This window comes from Malaclemys terrapin, chromosome 3, assembly GCF_027887155.1.
Source record: "Malaclemys terrapin pileata isolate rMalTer1 chromosome 3, rMalTer1.hap1, whole genome shotgun sequence".
NCBI classification, from domain to species: Eukaryota; Metazoa; Chordata; order Testudines; family Emydidae; genus Malaclemys; species Malaclemys terrapin.
This window is the reverse complement of record NC_071507.1, coordinates 80,542,907-80,566,486: the sequence shown is the minus strand read 5'-3', so window position 1 is coordinate 80,566,486 and position 23,580 is coordinate 80,542,907. Positions and strand designations below refer to the sequence as shown.

Sequence of the window (23,580 nt, the reverse complement as noted above, 5' to 3'; positions counted from 1 at the left end):
TTAATAACGGGAACTTGTCATTCTAGATCTCCAACTAGAATCGAATCCAGTGTCTAGCAACCAAAAGTCATTATCAACCGATGGCTGTTTGCAGATTCATGAAGTAGTCTGCAGTTCCTACACAACTTTCATAGATAGTTAAACATAGTTTTGATATTTGATTATGGGCAGCACCTAGAGTTAAAGTTGTCCATCACTTCTCATTATAATATCTTGTTTTCAACAGCTTATGAAACTGACAAATTAAGTGTTCAGGATAAAATTTTGCATGATCGTTCTCCCCTCAGGCTCTTTAAGTTTCAGCCATTTCTAAGAACATTAGTGAAAAAGACATTGTTTTGCCAATGTTAAAATTTCTGTTACAGCCATTTCTTTGTGAGGCTATCACCTCCATGCTTTGGAGCAAAGGCTTGACATTTAGTCCTGGAATTAGAGGTATCTCTTGCTTTTCTGCCCATGAAAATTCACCCAGATTGGGTTGAATTATAAGACTGGAATATCACCAGAGGTTTGTCAGAAGCTGGCACCAAAAAGTGTCAAAAGACTCCACCTGCATTGGGCATGCTCCAGTCCAGGGCTGCAGGAGCTGGGCAGGACTTTTCCATCAATTGCTTTTCCCCAGCAGCCAGGGGACCACTACTGTGTTAGACACCAAAAGCGAACAGTGAGATTATGCACACACTACAGCTTAAATCAGTATAAATTATGTTGCTCAGGGGAGTGAATAAGACCCCTCCCCCCGAGCAACGCAAGTTACAGCAACCTAAGTGCCAGTGTGAACAGTGAGAGAGGTTCTCCTGATGACATAGCTACCACCAATTGAGGGGGCTGGAGTAATTAAGTAGACACTAGAGCTCTCTCCTGTTGACTTAGAGCACCTGCACTAGCAGCACTACAGTGGCACAGCTGCATCAGTGCAGCTGCTGCTGCAAGTCTAATGTAACCATAGTCAAAGACAACTGTACTCAGGCACAGTGGAGGACAACAAGCACCCAGCCTGACTCAAATTCAGAGGAATGAGTGGCAGGGATAGGAGTGATAGAGATGGGCAAGATGTAGGATAATGGGAAGCAGGTGCAAAATGAGAGCTGATGTATCAGGATCTTCTGTCCTTTCCTTTAACCCCCCCCAAAAGCCTCCATTTCCCCTCTTCCCCCCTCGCCCCCCCCCCAATAGTCTGCTCCTGACTTCCTTTGAGTCTCACTAGTTTCTCCAAGTTCTCTAGTCACTCCAGGTCCCACAACCAAGCATCTGTAAAAGTGAACTGGAAAGTCTCCTGTCTCCCTTTATACTACCCCAGGGCACCATGAAGGGTAAATAAATTACTATTTATCACTGGCAAGCAACGTGACACAAAGCTGCATAAAACTTGAAAACTATGCTTTGGCCTAGGGGAAGGCATGCTTGGCTGGCAGTCAAGAGCAGACCATAAATTCTAAACTCAGCTCTTCCACTGACTGGTGTTAATAGCTCTGTGCACTTCATGGCCTTTATTCCCCTACTGTAAGAGGCAGGCAAATACTCTCCTCCCACACACTTCACACATAAGCAAAAGGTGCACATGGTCAGGCTTGACAGAGTCGGGAATAGGACCCAAGTTTCTAACATGGCAGACAACTATATCAAATATTTATGAGGCCAAGTGGCAAAGTGTCTTTTCCTCTTTCAGTGGCTGGTCCAAATAGAAGATAGCAGTTAATACTACCAGTGATTCAGTTAGCTCAAGTGATGGAGAACTGTGCTGTAGATCAAAAGATGGCAGACCTTGATAGTCATTCTGTCACACACATTATCAAACCAGCATCTATCTCAGGAAAGCAATTACGATTAAAATTTTCTTTAAAATGTGGTTAGGGAATACTTAACAAAATCCTTAATGTTAATTAAAAGGTTTGAACCCCCATTTTGTTCATTTTTGACCAAGACTTTTTTCTAAAATGAGTTGAGACCATCTACACCAGATGGACTTTATTCTGCCTCTTGCTGCAACTGTTCAGAGTTTAGATTCATAGAGATATACTTGCATTAAACAAGAACTTCCCTTCCATTTAAAAATCCAGAAGTCAACGACATACACTTCAAAGAGTCCTGCATTCTAGGGCAAGGTAACACCCTTGAGCTACAACTTTTCCCCCTTAGTTCTGCACTCTACCATACTACACATTTTAGTTGTCCAAACATTTTACTTGACCAAGGGAAAAAAAGAAAAAAAAAAAAAATCTAGCTTGTGTCATGAAAGGATTTCGTAAAATACGCTTCACCTCCACTAAGGCAGATCTGAGACTTGATTTCATCCAGTTCCCAGCTATCTGATAAAAATCCAGTCGTTTCCATGTAAACCCATAGTTCAACATGGCATATATTTTCTTATTTTAAAGTGTCTAGAAATGAAGTACAAATCACAAAAGCATTTGTCTGGAAGCAATCAAGGTGTGTAGGAGGAGGAGGCGGCAGTACAAGCAAGACAACAAAACTTGGAGGAAGAGTTTTTACTATTTATGCTGTACTTAACCTAATGGGGAATAATTGTATTTGCCTCCAAGTAAACTCAGCAAAAGTGCATACTGAATAGCTCAGTCTAAAACTTCAGTATTAGTCACAGTGCAAGGGGATGTTTATTGCCTTGTAAACTCAGAAGCTAAGCAAATGTATCCTGGTAAACTCAGTAGTGCTATATTGTTAGTGCAACAAAAGAAGAATTCTACTCTGCATACATTTCATACATATACTTCTCTTGAACCACCTCCCAACCCCAATAAAGCCCCCTCAAATTAAGTAAAAAAGTAATATATACAGTTTTATGCAAACTTGAAGAAAGCCACTCATCACTTGTATAGGCAACTACTAGGATCACCACCTCTCCAGCTTTTACATGGATCGTTTCTTCAGTTTATTTAAGCTGAAAGAAATGAGGCAGAGTTCCTTTTATTGATTTTGCCTTCTCTCCATATATCTTCTCCCTCCACTGCAGCTCTAAGCTGCTTCCCTCTCCTACCTATGATGATTTGGCAGCTAATATGGGGCTGTGTGCAAACAAAAGCAGCCTTTCCCATAAGGAGGGGGAAAATATGTTATGGGGAATAAAGCTGTTTGGTGGGGTAGGGTAGGGTAAGCAGTGATGCTGACTAGGAGCTTTGGTATTGACAGCAGCCTTTGTCCCTCAAACTCAATCTCTGTCCATTTTTGGATATGGGAAAGTGCCAATCATTAATACCTAGATTGCATAGATGCTTTAAGTGAAACTCCTAAAGTTAGTATGATTTTCAATTTCAGTTGATGGAGTCAGTGATGCTAGTAAACATATTTCATGCAATATTCTCATTAATGATACTTAAGTGTAATTACTGTTGCACATCAGCATACCAGCATTTTCTTTTTGAGACTGGAGAATCTGCATGTACAAGTATGACCCACAAGAGAAAGTCTGGAGTCAGTTGGTATTAAAATACAGTATTACATATAACTACAGGATCTGGAAGCTTAAGCAATGATGGATCTATGAACAAGGCAGTTCCTGGAGATTAGTGACTGGATGAAAGAAGCTGATAGTTCGAGGTGCAGTTGATATCCATTTAGACAAAAGCTAGCCATTAACCCACCAGGAAATGCCATCCAACTTATTTGTCATTGTTACTACATATGAATGCAAGAACAGGGCCAATCAATAACTCCAGATTAAAATAGTCGTCACTGAAGGAGGTGGGGGGAGGGAGAATAAAAAGGGAGGGAATGGGTAGATCCTCTATTTCCATTGAAGTAGGTGGTGGTACTTTTTCCAGAGATTCTTGCTCTTACTTCTGGTCTTCAGAGCGGTCATTGAGGAAAGCCTTTAATATGCAAGAGTAGTAGATGAGAAGTAAAGCACAGTCACTTGGTCCTAGACCAGAGGTGGGCAAACTACGGCCCGCGGGACCGTCCTGCCTGGCCCTTGAGCTCCCAGCCAGGGAGGCTAGCCAGCCCGCAGTCCTCCTCCTGCTGTCCCCGCTCTCCGTCAGCCACGCCACCGCGCAGGCAGCGCTCTGGGTGGCGGAGTTGCGTGCTCCTGCAGAGCAGAGCGGCAGCGTGTCTAGCTCCTGCTGGGTGCTGCGGCTGCCAGACATTCTGCTCTGAGCAGCATGGTAAGGGGGGCGGAGGGTTGGATAAGGGACAGGGGGTCCCAGAGGGCAGTCAGGGGGAGGTTGGATGGGTCAGAGGTTGCGGGGGTAGTCAGGGGACAGAGAACAGGGGGGTTGCATAAGCGTGGGAGTCCCGGGGGGCCTGTTAGGAGGCAGGGGTGTGGATGGGGTCAGGGCAGTCAGGGGACTGGGAGCAGGGGGCGGTTAGGAAACAAGGAGCAGAGGGGGTTAGATAGGTTGGGAGTTCTAAGTGGGAGGGGGCAGATGGGGGTGGGGTCCATGCTGTTTGGGGAGGCACAGCCTTCCCTACCTGGCCCTCCATATTGTTTTGCAACCCTAATGTGGCTCTCAGGCCAAAAAGTTTGCCCACCCCTGTCCTAGACTGCTCCTTCCGTCGTCTGACAACAGATGTTCCCCGTATGAGGCTATGGTAGAATGACGGAGGAGCTGTTGTAGGGCTGAAGGGGAGCACAGCATGCATAGCTCTTTCTCCCCTTCCTCTTGTGTTTATCCCGATTTCACACCTTGAACTACGGACTGGCTGAGGCAGTGGAACAAGACAATACCTCAGCCAGGGTCACTAGAAACTGTTACTTCAACAAATAGCAAAAAACAGGAGGCTCCACAGGAGGACAGTAAAAGAATTTTCAGGATTGGCTATCACCTGCCTGACAGACAAGAAGCAATGTCCCACCTTTTGCATGGCTAGCACATTCCGGAATGCTTTGTACATTAGCCAAGCAGCTCAAATCACCTAAATTTTGCACTAAGTTTATAGAGCATCATTTACATACTACAAAGAGTTCACAAATTAGAAGTGCACACCGAAAGCCCAAAAATGTATCAAATATCCTTGAATGAAAAGTTCTTGGAACCCTTGTGTATTTAAAATACTGTGTGGAAGGCTATGAATAGAACATCTGAATATTTTTGTTTGTAAACGCTTGTGAGACTTTTCCCTGGGACTGCATCAGTCAACTGTGAAAATAAACTGAAAGGGCCATCCCCCAGTGACCTAATAAGGTTTTACTCAGGTTAAATTCCAAGCCTCAATTCACCAGGCCAGCAGAGGCCAAGAATGCCACAGAGGCACTGTGCTTAACTTAACCTTTGGGACACAAGAAATTTACATCTCAACCAATATCTCTCTTCTTTCTAAGGTTTGGAATTGAGTCATAGATAAGGCCAGAAGGGATCATTGCAATCATCTAGTCCAGGGGTCAGCAACCTTTCAGAAGCAGGGTGCCAAGTCTTCATTCACTGTAATTTAAGGTTTCGTGTGACAGTAATACATTTTAAGTCTATATTATATAACTATTATTGTATGTAAAGTAAATAGTGCAGCGAAGTGAGTGGGGCCGGTGGCTGGTATCCCAGGCTGGCAGCAGGCTGAGTGGGGCTGGTGGCCAGGACTCCAGCTGACAGGGGGCCGGCGGCCGGAACCCAAGACCGGCTGTGGGCTGAGAGGCTCAGCACACTGCCAGTCTGGGGTCCCGGCCACCAGCCCCACTCAGCCTGCTGCTGGCCTGGGGTTCCGTTTATCAAGGCTGGCAGTGTGCTGAGCGGGGCCGGCGGCCAGGACTCTGGCTGGTAGCAGAGTGCCACTAAAAATCGGCTTGTGTGCCGCCTTTGGCGCACATGCTGCAGGTTGCTGACCCCGATCTAGTCTAACCTCCTGTATATAACACAGGCCACTGGACTCCCTTTAATTAATTCCTGTTTGAATTAGAAACATCTCTTTTAGAAAAACATCCAATCTGGATTTAAATATTCCCAAGCCTCACAGCAAAATGTAAGGTGAAAGATTGTTTAGCATAAGTAATTAGCACATATTGTAAGGGACCATTCAAGATAGAATGGCCCATTAACACTTGGGACCAACATAGCTAAAACTACACAGCATGTTAACACAATGGTCAAAACTGAGGCCATATCTACACCACAAAATTAGGTTGATCTAACTTATGTTGGCATAGCCACCACAGTTTTAGCATCACTTATGAGTGTGCACACTTGGCTCCTTGTGTTGGCGGTACACACTGTCACCAGGAGCGCTTGTATCCACTGTATTGCCAGTGTGGAGCATGGCGGGGGGGGGGGGGGGGGAGAAAATGGCTCCTGGAGGACATTAACAGTCAATATAAGCAACACAGTGTCTACACTGACGCTGCATTGACCTAATTACATTGAGAGTGACTCTACACTGCTCAGCGAGGTGGCGTTACTAAATTGGTGTAGAGAAGGACTTAGATTTGGCTCCTGCTGACGTAAGGGAAGACACTTCCACAGCTAGGTCGATGCAAGGCAGCTTATGTCGACCTAACTGTGTAGTACAGATGAGGCCCAAAAAGTGTGCTAATAAAATTTACAGATGGCACAAAACTAGGAGGTGTAACCAATATGGAGGACCAGATCATCATACAAGAAGATCTGGATGACCTTGTAAACTGGAGTAATAGAAATGGGATGAAATTTAATAATGAAAAGTGCCAGATAATGCATTTAGAGACTAACAACAAGAATTTTTGTTATAAGCTGGGGACTTATCAGTTGGAAGTGACAGAGGAGGAGAAAGACCTGGGTGTATTGGTTGATCACAGGATGACTACAAACCATCGATGTGATGTGGCTATGAAAAAGGCTTATGTAGTCCTAGGATGCATCAGGCAAGGTATTTCCAGTGGAGACAGTGAAGTGTTCACACCATTATACAAGGCACTGGTGATCTCATCTAGAATACTGTGTGCAACTCTGGTCTCCCATGTTTAAGAAAGATTAATTCAAACTGGAACAGGTGCAGAGAAGGGCTACTAGGATGATCCAAGGAATGGAGTATCCTTTCATAAGGTAGGTTTTCCAAAGTTTGGCTTATTTAGCCTAACCAAAAGAAGGCTGAGGGGAGATATGATTGCTCTTTATAAATACATCAGAGGGATAAATACCAAGGAGGGAGAGGAGTTATTTAAGATAAATGCTAATGTGGACACAAGAACAAATGACTATAAACTGAGCATCAACAAATTTAGGCTCAACATTTAACGAAGGTTTCTAATCAGAGAAGTGAAGTTCTGGAACAGCCTTCTAAGGGGAGCAGTGGGGACAAAAAAAACCTAACTGGCTTCAAGACTGAACTTGCTCAGTTTATCAAGGGGATGGTATAATGGGAAGGCCTATGATGGCACGTGGCCCACTGGCAACAGACAGTAGCAGAAATCCCTAGCTGCTGAAGATAGGACACTAGATGATTTCTTTTCCCGGTATCTGCCTGGCAGGTCTAGGGACTAACTGATGGCCATATTTGTGGTCGGGAAGCAATTTTCCCCTAGGTCAAACCTGCAGAGACCCTGCGGGGTTTTTGCCTTCCTCTGCAGCATGGGGCACAGATCACTTGCAGGTTTAAACTAGTGTAAATGGTTAATACTCTATAACTTGAAGTCTTTAAACCATGATCTGAGGACTTCAGTAACTTAGACAGAGGTTAGGGGTCTATTTCAGGAGTAGGTGAGGTTCCGTGGCCTGCAATGTGCAAGAGATCAGACTAGATGATCACGATGGTCCCTTCTGACCTTGAAGTCTATGAGTAGGGAAAAGCTAGCAGAATAGACTTATTTAGTAAGTGGGGTTTTGTGATATTTTGAGCATTACCAAAAGGCATCCGTACATGGGTCAGTAATTTTACTTCAACACCTACAACAGAATCAGACAGCCACACATTAACGAAGACAGTTTTTACAGGAGGAATCCTAATATGGATATGGAGTAATTCAGACCATGTGCTTTAACTAAGAAAGGTAATGCTCACAAAAAGTGCTGAATTTTACAGCCAAGCCTATGTAGTTTACAGACTTGGACAGTATGGTCAGAAGACTTCACCTTTTGTGAGTGAAAGGATGAGATAAGGCATCCTCCTTACCCTGTCAGTCATTCTAGATCAATGCTTTCAAATTAATTGGCAGGAACGGTCTTTGTGACAGACAATACCAGGAACAACTGCTCTAAAGACTGCTAACAAGAAACTAATAAGCACACACAAAAAAAGAGCTGGGAGCAAGACGAGAGAACTACAGGCAATAAAGACTTCGCATCCAGACATGCAGTAAATAATTATTATAGCTCCCAAAACTGAAAGTGACATTTGATGTCACCTCAGAATATTAAGCCTTCTTGACATTTATTTTAGTATCACAGCATGTTTTAATGATTGCAGAAGGTCACTCAGATACAGGAAACAAGAAGTAGTTTTATAACCTGAATCCTCAATTCAGGACAAGCATGTATTATGCAGGAGAGAAGAGGGGAAAATAAACCATCTTGCAACACGAACAAATATGGTGATATCACAGCCAGTGTTCCCTCTAATTTTTCCCACCCATGTGCGGAATGAATTTTGTTATGTGCACCAATATGGAGGTGATATGGGATACATCAGCTCCATATCAGTGCACATAAAATTCATGTGGTAGGGGTGGGGCCGAGGGGTTCGGAGTGTGAGAGGGGGCTTAGGGCTGGGGCAGAGGGTTGGGTCAGGGATGAGGAGTTTGGGGTGCAGGAGGGTGCTCCAGAGCTATGGCAGGGAGAGAGCCCTCTCTCCCCGCAGCAGCTCCTGCGCTGGGTGGGGGAGAGGTGCCTCTCCCCGCCATGGAGGCTCTGGGGCCACAGGATAGGCGCCCCTCCCCTGGCGCCTGCAGGTCTTGGCCAGGGCTAGGTTCAGGGAGGAGTGCTATGACAGGTCTGGGCTGGGCCTGGGTTCGGGGAGGGGTGCCCCGGCCGCAGCTGGGTCCAGGCTGCTCCACGCCGGCCAGGTTCAGGCTGGGGTAAAGGCGTTCCGGTTGACAAGTTAGGGGCTGGACGGGCTATGTTGGGGCTGGGGGAGGGGGCACCCATCCCCCACCATGGCAGTTCCCTGGACGGGTTTCCTGAGCGCCTGCGCAACACTAAATAGGTTACTTGTCTACTTTGCCAGCTAATTTCCTTGTTAATTGGTTAAGATGTGACTAAATTAGGGAATTTAAAAAAAAAAAAAAAAGAAAGAAAACAGCAATGAGACACAGCAGCATTGGAAACTAATGTAGACAGGACCACAAAAACTGTCAACACCATTTTTATTACTGTTTCAGTAACTCCTTTGGGAACAAGCCTTTTTGTAAGCTCTTCAGGATAGAAAGTCTATTATGATTTTACAGTGTATAGCACAAGACTGGGGTTCTAGGCAATACAAATAATGATAGTCAAACCAGTACTAAAGTTAATTTTGGCAGCCTTTTTACTGGAGTTTCCATCATCGCTAAACTAGTGTTCGTAACAGTGAGAAGTTTTCCAACAGAGTCCCTGCAGTAGACAAGATCTTAGAAATTTCTAGGAAAACGTACACTATTTCAGTTACTTGAAAATATTGACATGATGAGTGTAAACCAATACAATGCTGTGTTCTTGCCTTTGCAAATAGCCTGAAACAAAACTAAGATGTATGAACCATCTTCATCATCTCAATGGGTTAAGTGTAACCTCAATGATTTTTTTTAATTATGCCTGCGCTTTTATTTACATGTTTACTGTACAGAAACAATGCCTTTCAGGCCTTAATAGTTTTTAACCTCAGAAATACTAGGAACATCAAATCTAGTCTTACCTGCGTTTGCTCAAGAATTTTTGGAAGGTCTTCGGGATGTTTTTGAGGCATAGCACCTTACCTTAAGGTTCTAAAAGTTTAGCAAAGGCTTTCTGTATCATAGATGTCAGTCACTGCAGGAGAGTCAAGCATTAAAATAAAAACAATTTGAAGAATCTAAACATCCATTCCCTTCAGCTGCTCAGTTTTGACTTTCTTGGCTCTTGTGTTACCACTAATTCTCCAGTCAAGAGTCTTGTAGCCTAGAAAGGACCTGAATTTCTGATGCTAGGCTGCCACAAAAAAAAAAGTTTCAGATGTGCTTTTCCTGCCCCGCCCCCCGACTCTGTGCTGTAATGAGCACAAGCCCAAGTTTCTCTCCCGCAACCCCCAAATAACCCATATGCGCATCACCTTTAAATGTGAAATCTGAAGATGACATTGTAAACATCACTTAGCTATTTCAATGCTGATCACTTTTAGTAGAAATTTATGAGCTAGATGTTTATTTTACAATCCTCAAGTGGCAAAAGCCTTAAATGTCCCCTTTCCAGTTGCCAAAATATCCACCTTCACCCCAATCTCTTTCTATGATGTAAGTAACAAATTCTAAGACTGAAAACTTGTGGGCAACGTAGAAAATTAAATTTAATATCAGAACAGAGGGGCTACTGTATTTGAATTCTCATTTAAAAAAGGAAATTTTAATGAATTAACAATTACGAAAGTCTTGCCTGCCACCACTACTTAGGAACCTTGCCAAAGTCTTTGGCTTTGAACTACAGTCTGGCATAGGACATTAACTCACATGGTACTGTATACAGTGGACCTAAGTAATAACTACAATGTTTTCCAAAGGGGGTTTTGTGGCAGGAGGCGGAGTATTTCTGCATATATCCAATAGGAAGAAAAATGGTTCAGCAAGTAATCGGTTCTTTTTGACACTGATTTATCATTTTTAGAGTATTAAGAATAGTTCTGAGAATCTGGTAAATGATAGAACCATTCCGAAGATTTCACAAAGGGTCTTTTTTGTATGTGTTACAATTATTATTTTGTCATTTAGCGGTCATCTGCAGAAAACTTCAAAAGAAAGCCAGATGCTAAACTGATGGAACTAAAAAGAACATTTCCTAATTAAAACTTCAAAAAAGTATCAACTAGTGTATTATGTATGGGTAATAACTGCTCCACATATTAAATCAGTTGCCAATTTGTTAAAATTAATCACACAGTAAAAACTGCATCTCAGTGGAATTTTCATGGCAAAGTGACAGCCTAAAAAAACCTAACACACAGTCTTCTCAGAACACAAGTATGAAAAATTCAAGAACAATAAAATGAGAGCCACACTTCAGAATTTGCTCAGCTTATACAATGCAACGTTATAGAATAGCATCTGGCAAAATCTAGAAGCTGGTACATAGTAAAAAAAACTGAGCAAATTTACCGATTATGAAAGATGCTGAATTGACAGCCACGAAGACTGAAATGGTCCAGTTCTTGACAGAACAGATATAATGGCAGTACCAATACCATAGGCTCTTTTGCACTGCCTGGCCAGTGTGCCTCAACACTAACCAGATGAAATCTTCGCTAGCCAATGAAAAGATAATTCACCCAGAGATTAACTCTCATTGTCCTTTCTGCTGAGTCTGCCAGCTGTAGTAGAGGTTTTCATGATCCAGATATTTACTAATACACCTCTACCCAAATATAACGTGACCCAACGTAACACGAATTCAGATATAACACAGTAAAGCAGCAGAGAGCCCTGGGCCCTTTAAAGTGCCGCCCGAGCCTCGCACTTTACCGCGTTATATCTGAATTCGTGTGGAACCCCAGACCCTTTAAGGCACTGCCTGAGCCCCACTGCCGAAGCTCCAGCAGTGATTTAAAGGGCCCGGGGCTCCCCGCAGCAGCTGGAGCACTGAGCCCTTTAAATCACCGCTGGGGAAGCCGGTCCAGTCCGGTATGCCATACTTGACCATACTGGTTTACCTTCACCTCTGGATACAACACGTTTCACCTATAACACAGTGAGATTTTTTGGCTCCTGAGGACCACGTTATATTGGGGTAGAGGTGTAGTTGGACAGAGACCTTTGATCACTTAGGCTAATGGTTTTCAACCTTTTTTCATTTACAGACCCCTAAAACATTTCCAATAAGTGTGCAGACCCCTTTGGAAATCTTAATCCTAACATAGTCTGCAGATCCCCAGCTGTCCACGTACCACAGGCTGAAAACCACTGATTTATGCCAACACACCATCAGATGGCAACAGCTTGATGCCAAATCAAACTGGTTAACAAGAAGTAAAGTTTCCATTGCTTTACCAAGGCATTAAAGCAGCCAGTCTCAAAGTGCATTAAGTGTTTAGATTTTTCCATTCATCTTAACAGAAGCAAAGAATCAAAAACTGGCCACCACTCCATTAACAATCCTTGTAGTTCTAGCATCATGCTGAAAGTGTACTTACTGCCTGCCCTTAAACAAACAGGACTAAGAGACCACAACAGTTTTAGTAGCCAAAAATAATTTCAGCTGTACTGATTATTTTCAAGTGGCTAAACATAAGGAACCTCATACAATGAGGAAATATCTATTTTCTGATCAAGTCATCTGTCTGAGGATTTATACAGAACACCATTTGTTACCTGGGATTATCTGAACCCAAAGCTATGCTAGCCAATCTCTGTTTTTCAAGTGGTGTAAGAAAATAAATCAATGAGGGACACAGCACCTCCGTCTGATTTGTACACACAAGAGTGCTTCCACTCAAAAATCCTTGTTTTTATTGAGTACAAATCACACATCAAAACTAGCAATATAGAAGCACCCAAATATAGTTACCCAAAATTTGAGGTGGTGCCAAGTGATTAAACAGCAGGGTTCCGGTGGCCAGCCTCTCTCCTAGCCACTGGGGAGTTTGATGCCAGTCTCCTAGTTCATAGAAAATCCAAACTTCTCCAAAGTACACTCTCTAACTAAACTCTTTATAGGTTTTCTCCAGATCAAGCACATAACTCATAATAGCCCCCCAATTACAATCTCCCTAATAACAGCAAATAATTCATTATTCTACTTATCAGCAAAGCAACTTCAGCAAGCAACTTATAAACACAGGTAGCCAGACCAAGGTCAGCTATTCACACTCCCTCTCCTCCCCGCCCCCCCCCCCGCCCACTTCTCATGAGCCTATCCTTTCACTTTATCCATCTTAGTTAGTAACTGCAATTGTGCAGATGTTTTTGTTCTGTCTGCCTAAGCCAAGGCCAGAATTTTCCTGACACTGTGGTGTCCTAACTTCCAGCTTATGGTGGCTAAGTGCACAAGATGCCTATGGTTATGTCAAGTCCAGTTCTCTCATAACATGTTAGCTTTGTGCAACCTTTCCACAACTGAATCCTTTGTATTTCAAGCACCTCTGTACATGGTGCAACAGGGAATCAAGAATCTATTAAATTTCTTGTCAATGCCTGCCCCCCATGCATACTGTAGGGGGGTTTTTTGCTCCTTTTTTTCAAGTTACATGAAGGTGTTTGTGCAAAAGTGTATCAAAATATTACAAGAAAAATTAGTCACATAGAATTACCATGTTTTGATAAGAAAGTGTACACTGAGTAGCAGAGTTTCTGGATGCAGGTAGTTCTTAAATTCAGTAGAGAGGAACAGAAAGTCTCTCTTATTCATTGACTCATAGGACTGGAAGGGATCCTGCACTCATGGCAGGACTAAGTATTATCTAGACCAGGCCTGACAGATGTTTGTCTAACCTGCTCTTAAAAATAGCATAAACGATCTAGAAAAAGGGGTAAAGAGTGAGGTGGCAAAATTTGCAGATGATAACTATCTTGAGCAGTTTTTTAAGTCCCAGGCAGACTGCGAAGAGCTACAAAAGGATCTCTCAAACTGGGTGACTGGGCAACAAAATGGCAGATGAAATTGAATGTTGATAAATGCAAAGTAATGCACATTGGAAAACATAATCCCAACTATACATATACAACGATGGGGGTCTAAATTAGCTGTTACCACTCAAAGATCTTGGAGTCATTGTGGAGAGTTCTCTGACATCATCCACTCAATGTGCAGCGGCAGTCAAAAAAGCGAACAGAATGTTGGGAATCATCAAGAAAGGGATAGATAATAAGACAGAAAATATCATATTGCCTCTATATAAATCCATGGTACACCTACACATGGAATACTGCGTGCAGATGTGATCGCCCCGTCTCAAAAAAGATAGATTGGAATTGGAAAAGGTTCAGAAAAGGGCAACAAAAATGATTAGGGGTATAGAATGGCTTCCATATGAGGAGAGATTAATAAGACTGGGACTTTTCAGCTTGGAAAAGAGGCGACTAAGGGGGGATATGATAGAGGTCTATAAAATCATGAATGGTATAGAGAAAGTAAATAAGGAAGTGTTATTTACTCCTTCTCATAATACAAGAACAAGGGGTCACCAAATGAAATTAATAGGTAGCAGGTTTAAAACAAACACAAGAAAGTATTTTTTCACACAATGCACTGTCAACCTCTGGAACTCCATGCAAGAGGGTGTTGTGAAGGCAAATACTGTAACAGGGTTCAAAAGGGAGCTAGATAGCTTCATGTAAGATAGCCACTGATGGACCTGTTAGCTAGGATGGGTGTCCCTAGCCCCTGTTTGCCAGAAGGTGGGATTGGGTGACAGAGCATGGATCACTTGATGATAACCTGTCTGTTCATTCCCTTTGGGGCACCGGCCATTGGCCACTGTCAGAGGACAGGATACTATGCTTGATAGACCTTTGGTCTGACCCAGTATGGCCGTTCTCATGTTAAAAATCTCCAGTGATGGAAATTCTACAACTTCCCTAGGCAATTTATTCCATTGCTTAACTACCCTGACAGTTAGGAAGTTTTTCCTAATGTCCAACCTAAATCTTTAAGTGAGAATACCTTAATATGAGGAAAGTAGTTGACAGTGAGGAAGGGAAAGAAGTGCATTTTATATGGATAAAAGCAAAAGATTCTTCAACAGAAAAAAAACTGCCATCATATTTATATCACAGACAGGCATCAGATATCAAACAGTATTTTTGGAAAGAGCTGGCACACCTTATGAGCTTGGATGATGTTTACACTAAATCTTGTAATGCATGACTGTCAAGAAACTGAAATAGGCATAGTGCTTATGCCTCACATCATTCATTCTCTATACTTTTTAAACCACATCACTCCAGTGGGCCATTTCCATTCACAGAAGAACCCTAAATACTAAGAACAATGTCACTACAGTTTTAAAGTTGATGTATACAGAAACCATAACGAAGCAGCAAATCAAAGTGGAATATGGAATAATACTTTGAGAATTACAACCATTAAACCTCACAATAGCCATGCAAAATGGAGACTAAAAGACAGGCAGTCTACGATACTTGCTCAAGATGATACACCATGTTCATGGAAGACCTATGAATAGAATGTGAGTCTTGTTTCCCCAGTTCCCTGTTCTAACCACTAGACAATTCTCCCTACACAGCTCCCTTATCCATATCTACTGTACTTAACTCAAGAGTGGTATCATCACACTGAGACCAAAGACAATCACTAAACTGAAGAACAAAAGCGACAGGTGTCTTGCAGTTAAATATATCAGTTTCCCACTACCTCCCCATGCAACTGTGAGGTTTCGCATCAAAATATCACTTCAAAGAGTACTGAGGAAACAGGGAAAGAGCCTACTACACAATTCTGGCGTGTCACTGCAAGTGAACCTAGTTTCACACAAGACATGTTCCATGAGGGTGACTGACTAAAACTACCACTGACTGACAAAATGACTCAATGTCTAAGCATACTAAAATAATTCTTGTAAAATGAGACTTTAATAAACGGAAATTACATATAACTACATTTTCAAAAGACTTTTCTGTACTGCAGTGAAAGAAGAAAAGCCTTGGTGGCACAGTAATTAAAGAACATATCACATAATTCCATTTCAAATGAAGAATTGCAAATTACAAGAAAAAATAACGCATCACCTATTACTAAGGATTCGATTTAAATCACAAAGGTCATGGAAGTCATGGAATGCATGACTTCCGACCACGGCAGGCTGAAGTCACGGAGGCCGCTAGAAGCTGCAAGGTCCTCTGACACCCACTAAGGCAGGAAGCTGTGTGGTACTCCTGCCGCCTCCGGTGGCCCCCGCAGCCCCCTGCCACCACGAGAGGCAGGGGAACCCCCCCCCCCCGAGCTCCCTGCTGTTGGGGGGCGATGCTGCAGGGGAACCCTCCCCCCTCAAGCTCCCTGATGCCGGAGGGTGACACTGCAGTCACAAAGCTCCCCCAAGCTCCGGGCCACCAGGGCGGCAGAGAACCCCCAAGCTCCATTCCACTGTGGCAGCTCCTGGCCCCCGTGGTTGGCAGGGAACCCCGAGCTCCCAGCTCCCGGGGGCAGCAAGACACGCCCCCAGCTGCAGGGGTACCCTGCAGCCCCCAGCTGCTACAGGCAGCTCTTAGTTCCTGCAGCTGCCCCTCTTGAAATAGTGTGGGGAGCCACAGATCCCCAATTTGTCAGAGATATTTTTAGTAAAAGTTAGGGACAGGTCACGGCTTCCATCAGTTTTTCTGTTTTGCCCGTGACTTGTCCATGACTTTTACTAAAAATATCCACCAATATTACCTCCAAAACAGAAAGGAGCATCATTTGTCTTCTAGTTCCATGCTCTTTCTAGAACGTTAAGAACTCAAGAAGAGAGAAGAGCCATACAGAACTAGTTACGGTACCGGTTCAAGATTAAGAATAGCCAAATTATCCTAACATTGAGATGCTAACAAACCAAATCCAAGAACATATAGTATAAGGAGTTAAAATTATCTCAAATGATAGCAGCCTAAACTCAAACTCCCTGTGTGGCTATATGTTCAGAATCCTCAAGTTATAAGATGGGCAGAATGGGTTACACATGGCCTCTGTTGCTTGTGTGTGAGGATAGGTTGAGAAGGCTCCCTGCAGCTACCACACTTTTTTTAAAATAAGTTTTCCCCAAAACAGCCCAGGGCCTCATATACATTCCTTGACATGTCCTATGCTGTAACTTAAAAGGGAAACTGTCAATTAAAAATGCCACTTATCAGGAAGTTTCATTTTGGTGACAGAAGTAACACCGAAGACTACAATAACTGACAAACTAGACAAAAACATTTCCTTTTGTTTCCACTTAAACCTACAAAAATTAATTTGAAATGTCATATTTCTATATGTAGTTTTCTTGTTCTCTCCTTCATACTCATTTATACATGCTTCATTTAACACTATTTTACTTAATGTCCTGGTTTTAAAAAAAAAAAAAAGGCTGCATTATAGAGATATGCTGCATTTGCTAACAGGCACAACGCTAAAGTCCTGTCATCCTTGAGCTACCATAGAAGCACTCAATCCCCTGATCTTGATTTACTTTTAATGAACAGATATACTCTTGAGTTAGAGCATCACCTTTTCTCTTTGATTCATTCCTTTTGTGCTTGCTCCATAGTAAACCAACCTATCAAGAATCTGTCCATTTCAGAAAACCAGAACAGGGGGAAAAGAAGAACAGGAGTACTTGTGGCACCTTAGAGACTAACAAATTTATTAGAGCATAAGCTTTCGTGGACTACAGCCCACTTCTTCGGATGCATATAGAATGGAACATATAATGAGGAGATATATATACACACATACAGAGAGCATGAACAGGTGGGAGTTGTCTTACCAACTCTGAGAGGCCAATTAAGTAAGAGAAAAAAAACTTTTGAAGTGATAAGCAAGCTAGCCGAGTACAGACAGTGTGATAAGAAGTGTGAGAGTACTTACAAGGGGAGATAGAGTCAACGTTTGTAATGGCTCAGCCATTCCCAGTCCTTATTCTGACATCAGGAATCAAAATACTCAAAAACCAGTGGGAGAACACTTTAACCTGTCTGGTCATTCAGTGACAGACCTGCGGGTGGCTATCTTACAACAGAAAAACTTCAAAAACAGACTCCAACGACAGACTGCTGAGCTAGAATTGATATGCAAACTAGACTCAATCAACTCCGGTTTGAATAAGGACTGGGAATGGCTGAGCCATTACAAACGTTGACTCTATCTCCCCTTGTAAGTACTCTCACACTTCTTATCACACTGTCTGTACTCGGCTAGCTTGATTATCACTTCAAAAGTTTTTTTTCTCTTACTTAATTGGCCTCTCAGAGTTGGTAAGACAACTCCCACCTGTTTATGCTCTCTGTATGTGTGTATATATATCTCCTCATTATATGTTCCATTCTATATGCATCCGAAGAAGTGGGCTGTAGTCCACGAAAGCTTATGCTCTAATAAATTTGTTAGTCTCTAAGGTGCCACAAGTACTCCTGTTCTTCTTTTTGCGGATACAGACTAACACGGCTGTTACTCTGAAGCTTGTCAGAACAGGGGGGGGAAAGATGGTGGGGGGGGGGGGGTGAAAAAAATAAAACAAAAAACTGTAGAGAGGAGTCACACAACCAGCTCAGGAGTAGCCTGCTTCCCTGTGGCTCAGCTAATTATAATTCTGAATCCTTCCAATTTTACTAGACCACAAAACATCCTGGAATAAGATTAACAGACCCTGGAACCATTTTACAAGTTTTTTAGTTTGAACTTTAAGACAACCCTGCAGTTACCCATATGATAAGCTAAGTGGCTCCTAATTCTACTTGCGGTGTAGTGGCCCACCACCCCAATTATCAGAGGTTCCTTAGGTGAAAATAATGAGGGACCCTCCAACTGCTGCTCTTTGGGGAGGAAACGGGGAGCTTCTGGCTTGATAGACCCATCCTCTTCCATAGCTGTAGAAAGACAAGCAATCAGCCAGGGAAATCCTAATATGTTTGGGTAACAGCCTTTTTATGATTGCCTTACACATACGCTTTAACTTGGGCAAAATATGACTGTCCCTGTAAAATATTATCTGAGTAATAACCAGTGTACCATTCTGTAGCTCCAACACAAGATGTATTTTCCTGCTTTGAAAATGGGAACAGTCATGAAAGTTTATTTGTTCTGAATGAGAATGAATACGCAGAACTTGCTGGCAAAAGAGTGCTAAATAAATCACAGAAGTATGCTACTTTTGAAACAGTAAGTAATCAAATATCCACATCATAAAAGGCAACCATTGTTTACCATCCCCCAAAATTGTACCCAAATTACTACAAAGTTTGTGTTTCTGATAAGCCATGTTTATGTTTTTGACGCTCATCATTTAGCACATTACTGATATAGAACCCAAATAGCTTAATTCAATAAAAGTATACACTGCTAGCTACACACATTCTTTATAAGGCAGTGCAAGCACTGAAAGACTGCAAGTGGAGAACCAAAGAAAAACACAAATTAAGGATGTCACACAATTCTAATAAGGGAAAAAACTAAAGTCCTGGTTACTCGATGGGCACAATCATGCACCATAGTGAGCACCGTCAAAGTTGTGCTTTCTCCCAGGCTGCTCCACATCCTTGAGAGACACTTCCTGTAAACATCCACAAAGCTACCTCATTAGCCAAATTCAAATCCCTCCTAAGGACTGTCTTCTACAAACAAACTTGACAAGTTAGGCTGTGCACAGACCACTGTCTATCATACGAACCAAAACGGTCTCACTGTTTACTTGTACTCCCCCATCTGCCTACATCAGGGATCGGCAACCTTTGGCACGCAACCCCCCAGGGTAAGCCCTGATAAGCCAGGCCAGTTTGCTTACCTGCCGCGTCCGCAGGTTTGGCCGATCGCAGCTCCCACTGGCCATTCCAGGCCAATGGGGGCTTACCCTGGTGGGCCACGTGCCAAAGGTTGCGGATGCCTGGCCTATATACTTCAGGGGAGGGATAGCTCATGGTTTCAGCATTGGCCTGCTAAACCCAGGGTTGTGAGTTCAATCCTTGAGGGGGCAACTTCAGGATCTGAGGCAAAATCAGTACTTGGTCCTGCTAGTGAAGGCAGGGGGCTGGACTTGATGACCTTTCAAGGTCCCTTTCAGTTCTAGGAGATAGGATGATATCTCCATTAATAAAAAAATTAAAAAAAAAAGTTGTCTCGTGTCTCATACTTGGATTGTGAACCCTTTGGGCAGGGACTGTCTTTTTGTTCTGTTTTGTACACCACCTAGCACAATAGGGTCCTGGTCTATGACTAGGGCCCCTAGGCTATAATTATACAAATAATCAATAAGGATACTGAAGTCAATAGGAATTGTTTGACTTCGTCACCTCGCAGAACATGGACATGTACCATGAAATTCAATAGATCTGGATTATTATTCCCTAGATTTGTACTTTTTTGTCATCCTAATATAAGCATATGTTTTTTGTATGAATGAGATCTGAGTAATTTGCATCCTAATTTTTAATTATATAATTATGAACCATCCTTTTCCCAGTTCTGTAATTTGTAGACTGAGCAAGCCAAGAATTCAGTCTACTAAAACTGATATTCCACGAGAGACTCTTCTGTGCTTTTGCCGTACTGAAATAGTTTGAGAGCAATTAGGACTACAGAGTCATCTAGACCAAGAAATTCACCACAGCAGCATTTCTATTCATAAAGCTAAGAGTGTGTTTTTGCTTTATTTCAGGATCTGACATTTTAAGTCAATGAGTCTTTTTCTGATATTTCAAAAGCAATTACATTCACACACCTCTTCCTCTACTTACATTCACTAAACCATTCCACGGGTTGGGATTAAATTTTATGCTTCGCTGACAGAAAATAGAATCCTAAATCACCAATCTATGTACAACTGTTAATTTCCCCACTTGTTTCTTTTGACCCCAATACCTATTTTCCTCTGTACCAGGCATTACTTTAGTCTTGAATATTTTAAATCCAGTGCTAAGACCCTGTCCACGTTTATTAATTCTTCTCACTTTTCGGCTTCTCTTTGCTGTAACTCTCTCAACTGTTCAGACTTATTGAATTTTGTATGGAATAATAACTGGTCATGAAATGTGCAAAAAAGGATCAACACCACAGCCCTCTTAATATTAATAAAGTTAAATAACATGACAAGTATCTTTCCCTTGATAGTAATTTCTCTAAATATTAAGATTTTTGTCTTAGTGTATAATGGAGGCAGGGAAAGTTAGCTATCAGCAGCCTATTTTTACTTACTAAATACACTTGTATGGACCTTCAAAGTTTTTAAAGACCACTGCTCTAATTCCATCACATGCCAGATCTATTTTGGTTATGAGCCCCCTGTATCTGTTTAAGGAGAATGAGAGTTTGTATTTACAGTTATACATTAATTATTGAAATAAAACTTTAATGTTGTAACTAAATATTACAGTATAGTAAATTCATTTTGAACTATGAAAAGACAGCATGGCAAAACATTAACTCAGATGCAGATCCTGATGCTACAAGCTCTTAGTCATGGAACTAACTATTTTACTTCAAGATTTACTGTAGGATCTGTCCCTCAGCAGTCTTCTATCTTGAAAATAGCTATTCATCTACAACTCAAACTGCATCAATGTTAATGGGAAATACAGACCCATCTTGTAATTGTGAAACGCTACTTCAAAAATAATTAAGGTTTGGATTTAAAAGGCCAATTCCTAGCTAAACAATGTTACCCTAGTTTTTACATGATATGACACAAGCATATGTACAAAATAACAAACGTTCTGACAATTTTGCTACACCTACCTATAACTTCTTTAAAAGTCAAAACTTCCTGGCTTTGCTAGTCTTAACAACATAAAACTTATTTAAAATATTGTTAATTTGACTCTACAAAAATTAAAGTTTCATATTTTAAATCCTGTCTAAAGATCTTTGGACCCACACGAAAGTGGACTATAAAAGTAGCTAACCAAAGCCTGACATTTCCATGCATTTATTTCCATGACCAATGAAGTGCTGCAATATATTATAAAATATTTATTTAAAAAGTCACAGTACATGATTATATTAAATGGTTTCTGAATTGTATCTAGTCAGGCAGTTTCAAAGCATTATTAATTGAACCATTAAACAAAAGATATGAGCACCAGCTCAAACTAAGCTGGCATTTGAGAAGTCAGGTTCTTTTTGCCGAAGCATTGCAAAACCAAACTGGAAAAAAAATTAACCTTTTAATCACGTTATAATTATGGGAATAAAGAAAAGCGCTAAACTAAGGTTTAGAAAAATGGGGAATAAGGGACAGGGAAATAAAAATATCCACTGCTGTAATTAAAATTATATTTATCCTCTCTAGGTTGAAAAGTGGAACAACTGAATTATTACCCTCTTCCACACACACACACACACAAAAAGGGCAGAGGATTATTACGAGAGGCTCTGCAACTGCCAAGGAGAGACGGAAAAGCAAGGGTGGCAGAAGAGGAGCCAGGGAGATGAGGAGAAAACAGATAGGGGAATTCATCCCAGCTACCGACCAAATAACAATTAAGAGATGATGTAATTAACCAGTTATTTCTTCCAAAAGGTGAATATCTAGTCAGAACATCTCTTCCTGCCCATTCCCTCTTTGCCCCAAGCCCGGCCCACATTCTCTACCCCGACACACAAACTTCCCCACAGCCTGGGACGTGGCTCGTTGCAGTTGGAGAAAGAGCGATCCATACAATGACGAGGTGAAACCAGTCTGAAGTCCACAAAGAAACCATCTGCCTTTTAAAACGTGCTGCGGGGGGCAGGGAGGGTGACAAGCTTGTATCCACCTCCCTCCCCTCCTTCGTAAGACGCAGAGAGGGAAAGAAATGAATCCCCCCCTCCCACAGGGGAAAAGCCCCGGGTCACATCACTTGGGGAGGCGAGACAGCGCAGAGGGAAAGCTGGGGAAAGCCGACCGCACACGGCAGGGGAAACCCGGGAGACTGGACGATTCCCTCCCCCGCCCGACACACACAATACGGGGGTGCGAGGGGCCCCCGGCAGGTCGCTATGGGGAAGGGGAACGTGGCCACGCCGCGGGGTGAGGGGCTGCGGGGAGCCCACACCCGCCAGGGGAGGGAAAGGGCTCGGGGGGGAACAGCCTCGGCGCTGCGTGGCGGGGAAGCGGACCCCGGGCCACATGCGCTGGGGAGACCGGGGAACCCCCGCACGGGAGGGAGGGGATCAGACCGCCGCGGGTCCCGGGAGCGGGGAGACACCCCGAGGGGAGGCGCCGCCGCCCCCCGGCTCGCACTCACCTTCCTGCCGCCCCCGGCCAGCGCGGCGCTGCCCCCCGAGTACATGTAGTAGGCGATGCCCAGCACCCAGAGGAAGGCGAAGCAGAGCAGCAGCCGAGACCTGCGCCGCATCCTCCCGCCCGCCCCGTGCAGCCGCCGCCAGGCCAGCAGGAAACGGCCACCAGCAGCCGCCACCGCGCAGGGTCAGGGGGCAGAGGGCGAGCGCCCGCCCCCCGGCCAATCCCGAGCCGCCCGGCCCCACAAGGGGCGGGGCAGGGAAGGACTAGCGGCGTCGCCATGGTTACATCACGCTAGGCCTCCCGCCGCCCCGCCCACCCTGGGTGGAAGGGCGGGGCTCCTGCCAGCCTCCCGTGACGCGCTCCACCTGCTCCGAACGCCGCGTGAGCCCGTCCTCTCCCCCTTGGGAGAGCCTCCGCCACAACGCCCGGCGGAGAGCGGGTGAGCCCGCCCTGCCCCCACAGGCGTCACGGGCAGCCGGGGGGTGGAAATGGGGCGCCCGGGGGAGTCGGGGTCACAGCGCTGCTGCCCCAAGGGCTGGCACCGCGTACGAGCCGGAGCCGCGCGGGCATCTGAGCCACGGGCACGTTTTCATAAAGGGAATCTTGACAGAAGAAGGGAAGGGGCTTATCGCAGGGGGGCGGCCCCCGTGAAGAAAGTGG

General features: G+C 43.5%; 1 protein-coding gene across 1 annotated transcript in view; it reads right to left on the bottom strand.

The window, feature by feature from the left end:
* The window catches only part of GALNT2 (polypeptide N-acetylgalactosaminyltransferase 2), a 143,069-nt gene extending 119,987 nt beyond the window's left edge, over positions 1-23,082 (bottom strand). The window contains exon 1 of the mRNA XM_054024179.1: positions 22,922-23,082. Coding sequence (XP_053880154.1) covers positions 22,922-23,032 — 111 coding nt within the window. The 5' untranslated portion in view covers positions 23,033-23,082. The remainder of the gene's footprint in view (positions 1-22,921) is intronic.
* Between the last annotated feature and the right edge of the window lie 498 nt (positions 23,083-23,580).